General features: G+C 23.9%; 1 protein-coding gene across 1 annotated transcript; it reads right to left on the bottom strand.

Moving 5' to 3' along the window:
- Positions 1-3,573: 3,573 nt before the first annotated feature.
- LOC145745516 (uncharacterized) lies at positions 3,574-5,300 on the bottom strand. Its single transcript, XM_082563614.1, has 2 exons — positions 4,648-5,300; positions 3,574-4,575 (listed from the first exon to the last, which is right to left on the bottom strand). The coding sequence occupies exons 1-2, from the start codon at positions 5,290-5,292 to the stop codon at positions 4,261-4,263; spliced, it is 960 nt and encodes a 319-aa protein (XP_082419740.1). The 5' UTR covers positions 5,293-5,300; the 3' UTR covers positions 3,574-4,260.
- Between the last annotated feature and the right edge of the window lie 700 nt (positions 5,301-6,000).

The following is a 6,000-nucleotide window of genomic DNA, read 5'->3' as shown; positions in this document are numbered from 1 at the left end:
TGGTATTATTATTTTGTATGTTGCTATTTAAAATGAAGATTTAACTCTAGCTAAATATCGTTTAATCATTATTTTTGTTTTTTTTATAAAATAATGAATCAGTGTGAGTTTAACGCTTGAATAATTTAATAGCGTTCTGGTCGCCGTCAAAAATCGTCCTTTTCGCTGTCCATTAAAGTAAAAAATATTGGTTGAAAATTTAAGTAAAATGTTAAAATATAAGTAAAAAATGTGTAAAATTTTTGTTTTAATTGTTTTGTTATTATTATATTTTAATACTTGTTTGATTACTAAAAAATTAAGATTGGTATTTTGCATTTAAATTTAGTTTACTTTTATATTACAATATCAATGAGTGCGTGTTCGCTTGTTAAAATTAGGTTTAAATATAAAAAAGTTCATATTTAAATTTATAATTTAATTAATAAACCTACTAAATAAATTATATTTATAAAAAAGAATCAAACAATTTCGAACCATATTTTATTTATCAAATAAATCTAGTTATTATTGTTTTTATTCTTATTTGACGAATTTTGAAAGACGATAACTTTTGTTCTTTAAAACTAAAAGTTCTGAATTTTTAGTATGTTTGTTATTATCCCAACGAATCGCAAACCTCCTATTAACGACATTTAATTATCACTAATTACTAATTAATATATTTTATTATTAAAATTTAAAGATTAAATTTGCTGAAATTTTAATATGTTGTTGGTATTATTATTTTGTATGTTGCTATTTAAAATGAAGATTTAACTCTAGCTAAATATCGTTTAATCATTATTTTTGTTTTTTATAAAATAATGAATCAGTGTGAGTTTAACGCTTGAATAATTTAATAGCGTTCTGGTCGCCGTCAAAAATCGTCCTTTTCGCTGTCCATTAAAGTAAAAAATATTGGTTGAAAATTTAAGTAAAATGTTAAAATATAAGTAAAAAATGTGTAAAATTTTTGTTTTAATTGTTTTGTTATTATTATATTTTAATACTTGTTTGATTACTAAAAAATTAAGATCGGTATTTTGCTTTTAAATTTAGTTTACTTTTATATTACAATATCAATAAGTGCGTGTTCGCTTGTTAAAATTAGGTTTAAATATACAAAAGTTTATATTTAAATTTATAATTTAATTAATAAACCTACTAAATAAATTATATTTATAAAAAAGAATCAAATAATTTCGAACCATATTTTATTTATCAAATAAATCTAGTATTTATTATTATTATTGTTTTTATTCTTATTTGACGAATTTTGAAAGACGATAACTTTTGTTCTTTAAAACTAAAAGTTCTAAATTTTTAGTATGTTTGTTATTATCCCAACGAATCGCAAACCTCCTATTCACGACATTTAATTATCACTAATTACTAATTAATATATTTTATTATTAAAATTTAAAGATTAAATTTTCTGAAATTTTAATATGTTGTTGGTATTATTATTTTGTATGTTGCTATTTAAAATGAAGATTTAACTCTAGCTAAATATCGTTTAATCATTATTTTTGTTTTTTTATAAAATATTGAATCAGTGTGAGTTTAACGCTTGAATAATTTAATAGCGTTCTGGTCGCCGTCAAAAATCGTCCTTTTCGCTGTCCATTAAAGTAAAAAATATTGGTTGAAAATTTAAGTAAAATGTTAAAATATAAGTAAAAAATGTGTAAAATTTTTGTTTTAATTGTTTTGTTATTATTATATTTTAATACTTGTTTGTTTACTAAAAAATTAAGATCGGTATTTTGCTTTTAAATTTAGTTTACTTTTATATTACAATATCAATGAGTGCGTGTTCGCTTGTTAAAATTAGGTTTAAATATAAAAAAGTTCATATTTAAATTTATAATTTAATTAATAAACCTACTAATTAAATTATATTTATAAAAAAGAATCATTGTTTTTATTCTTATTTGCTCGAATTTTAAAAGATGATAACATTTGTTCTTTAAAACTAAAAGTTCTAAATTTTTAGTATGTTTGATATTATCCTAACGAATCGCAAACCTCATATTTACGACACTTAAATGTCACTAATTACTAATTAATAGGTGTTTGTTTATTCAAATTTAAAGATTGTTATTAGGTTTTTAAATTTTAGTCGGTTATATCTTATAATATTTATAATTTGAAGGTAATTAAAAAATAATTCTTGTTTGTTTGTTATATTTAAATGCTAGTTTGTTTATTAAAAATCAAAGGTATTTTATATTCTTGGTTAATGTTTATGCATATATTTTTTTATTTATAAAATTTTATGTTAAAAATAATCAAATAATTTCGAACCATATTTTATTTATCAAATAAATCTAGTATTACATTTGATATTGTGATATGGTAAAAATGCGTTTTTTTTTTAACATTTTTTAAACTTAGATTTAAAAAAATTTAGATAACGAACTTATATCAACGGAAGAACAATTTAACAAAAGTTAACATGTTCGATAAAAATTTTTAAAGTTCCATAAATGTAAAATTTTTAAAATTTTTTTCTTTAAAATTATTACGCACCACAAATAGTAAGATATTTATTTATAAGATGTAAGAGCAAATGTGCCATTATCTGTGGAGTCTGGGTTCTCGTCTGGGGTCTCCCCCCCAAAAACAATTTATACTAATGACTTATTTCAATACATGTTTTTTTATTAAAAATCAAAGATATGTAATAGTCTTAGTAAATGTTTACGCATATCTTTTTTCATTTAATAAAATTTATGCTAAACATAATCAAATTATTTCGAACCATATTTTATTTATCAAATAAATCTAGTTATTGTTTTTATTCTTTCTAGTCAGAATTTTGAAAGACGATAACTTTTGTTCTTTAAAAGTAAAAGTTCTAAATTTTTAGTATGTTTGTTATTATCCCAACGAATCGCAAACCTCCTATTTACGGCATTTAAATGTCACTAATTACTAATTAATATATTTTATTATTAAAATTTAAAGATTAAATTTTCTGAAATTTTAATATGTTGTTGTTATTATTATTTTGTATGTTGCTATTTAAAATGAATATTTAACTCTAGCTAAATATCGTTTAATCATTATTTTAAGTTTTTTTTATAAAATAACGAATCAGTGTGAGTTTAACGCTTGAATAATTTAATAGCGTTCTGGTCGCCGTCAAAAATCGTCCTTTTCGCTGTCTATTAAAGTAAAAAATATTGGTTGAAAATTTAAGTAAAATGTTACAGTATAAGTCAAAAATGTGTAAATTTTGTTTTTTTAATTGTTTTGTTATTATTATATTTTAATACTCGTTTAATTACTAAAAAATTAAGATCGGTATTTTGCTTTTAAATTTAGTTTACTTTTCTATTACAATATCAATGAATGCGTGTTCGTTTGTTAAAATTAGGTTTAAATATAAAAAAGTTCATATTTAAATTTATAATTTAATTAATAAACCTACTAAATAAATTATATTTATAAAAAAGAATCAAACGATTTCGAACCATATTTTATTTATCAAATAAATCTAGTTGTCAAACAATATTGTCAATTATATTTAAAACTGCTAAAGGCAACTCTAAGCTGAGCCAAGAAAACAAAATGTGTTACTTAATGTTTAAGCTGAAAGACATTTTTTTAAACCAAAAAACTTTTTTTTTATTTAAAGCAACAGGTGATGAGGGAGATTTAATTAAATTTCATTAACCTTTTGACCTTTGCAAAGGGTGTGAAAAAAGTGATTACACGTCAAGTGTAGGTAATGCTATAGCCGATTTACTATTTTATATGGTCATAAAGAGATTTTAAGCTTATTTTTTATTAACATTAGGTCTAAACTATTTTTGGAGTTATGTCATTATGTAACAATTCAACGTCTACTTAAAATCAGTTTTCCTTTTATTGTTGACCACTATTTATGACGTCATGAAATTACACATATACTGATGACGTTAAAATTAGGATTTTTAAATAATTAGAAAAAGGGAAGTAGAGATACACTCTACGTAATATTAATACCTTTCAAGGTTTACAAAATATATCTTTTTTTACACCACATATCCCCTATAAGCCTCGATATTTTATATAATAAACTTTTTTGTTGTTAAATAAAAGAACTAACGTCAACATATTACTAACATTTCTTTTTAAGCTTTTGTTATGTTATATATTTTAATTATGTTTATTTCACATACCACAAAAACACGGCATATATATCAATATCACATCTAAAATATACACTTACTGGAATTTAATAAAACATTTAGCAAACAACTTCTAACAGTAGCCTTATTGCATTAAAGTTCAGTAAATACCTGACAACTTATTGTTTAAATATTGTAATGAAGTAATGGGTTCTACCGACTTTTTGTTTTTAACATTGATTGTTTCGTTTCGATACTCGATTGGTGAATTAACAATTACATTGTCGTCCGGTTGAACAAAATAAACAAGAGATCTTCTTACTGAGTTGCGTTTTTCATTTTCTGGTAATATAACCCGGTGTTTAGTTGATTTAAGTTTATTAGTTGTCCAATATTCTAAAACGTCACCAATGTTGATAATCACTGTGTCATCTATTGGCACAACATCAAGATACTGACCATCTAAACTTTCAACCTACCAAAAAAAATTGTTTTAAAAATGGACAAATAATTTTTGTAATATGATTTTACTGATATATTCATTTACCTGTAAACCACCAACATGGTCCTGGAACAAAAGTGTGATTGACCCGTAGTCAGAATGCTCACCAAGTCTGATTTGACCAGGTTTTAGTTCATGTTTAACAGGAGGATAATATAACGAGCGAAGTGTAGTGGGGTTGCCAATTTTATTTAGTAATGTATGTGATTTTTTGAAAAAGTCAAGATTTTTTAATTGCATGCCTATTGCCAAAGCCTCAAAGACATTTAGGGTAAGCTGTTTACACTGTTTAACAAACTTTTTAATCACATCGTAAAATTGAGGAGAAATATCCAGTGGCCAGTTTTTGATATCTAAATTATCAATTGCCCATCCACCAATATTGAATGCTTCTTTGTAATCTCTTGGTCGCATTGGATTGACTTTTTCCACTTCTACTCCGACATATCCATGGTTGCTTATAACATCGATAAGATATTCATTTTTTTTAACAAATGGAGCTTCAAAAAATGTTTTTGTAACTTCGTTAACTTGATTTACAGATTCTTTTGAAATTCCAGTGTTTTTTAAATAGACAAATCCAGCAGTTGCAAGAGCGTGATATAATTCATTCGCTACTTCAGACGGATTGGTGGAAGAGTTTAAAATCGAAAAATCCCTAAAGTCAATAATTGGAATTGCCTCTGTCATGATTTTTGAAACCTGTTTAGAAACAATTAAAACACATTTGTTATCAAACCTATACCCACCATAAGTTTATTATACTTGTTCTAAAATAACTATATTGTAAAGAATCTAATACTTTTTGTCATATTCTTTGACCTCATTACTGCTTAAAATTTTTTTTTACATTTGTGTTATAACAGTTAGTTCTAATTTCGATCATTTTTAATCTACAATATTACAAAACATTTTGCCTACGCACGCCAACTCACAAACTTGCTGACAAGTGTAAACTTTAACGAGCAAAGAGAAACACAATATTGTGTTTTTTTGTAAGGTTAACACACCACTGTCATTCTGCTAGAATTTTTTTTTTTTTTAATCCTAGCAGAACTCCGCATTTTTCCGCGTAAGTGCATGTTGATATAAATTGGTAAATCGGTAATACAAAAAACTAAACATGATAAATTAATTATTGTTACATGAATTTTAATATTATTCTCTTTGTTTATCCCGATGTCGACTCGGATAATAAACCAATAATTTCGCAAGATGCAGATTTTGCGTTAGCGCAAAATATCGACCTTTTAAATAATATTAAATAAACAATATTAAAAGTTATATTAAAGTCAAAAAACAATAAAAAAACAAGATTTCGCTCCGACCCGAATTAAAATACTTTCCGACATTATGAAATTAAAAAAAATTTAACATCATATTAAACGAATTAAAAAG

The sequence above is a fragment of the Corella eumyota genome, chromosome 3 (genome assembly GCF_963082875.1).
Source record: "Corella eumyota chromosome 3, kaCorEumy4.1, whole genome shotgun sequence".
Taxonomy (NCBI): Eukaryota; Metazoa; Chordata; class Ascidiacea; order Phlebobranchia; family Corellidae; genus Corella; species Corella eumyota.
The sequence above is the reverse complement of the archived record's forward strand: the minus strand, read 5'-3'. Positions and strand labels throughout refer to the sequence as shown.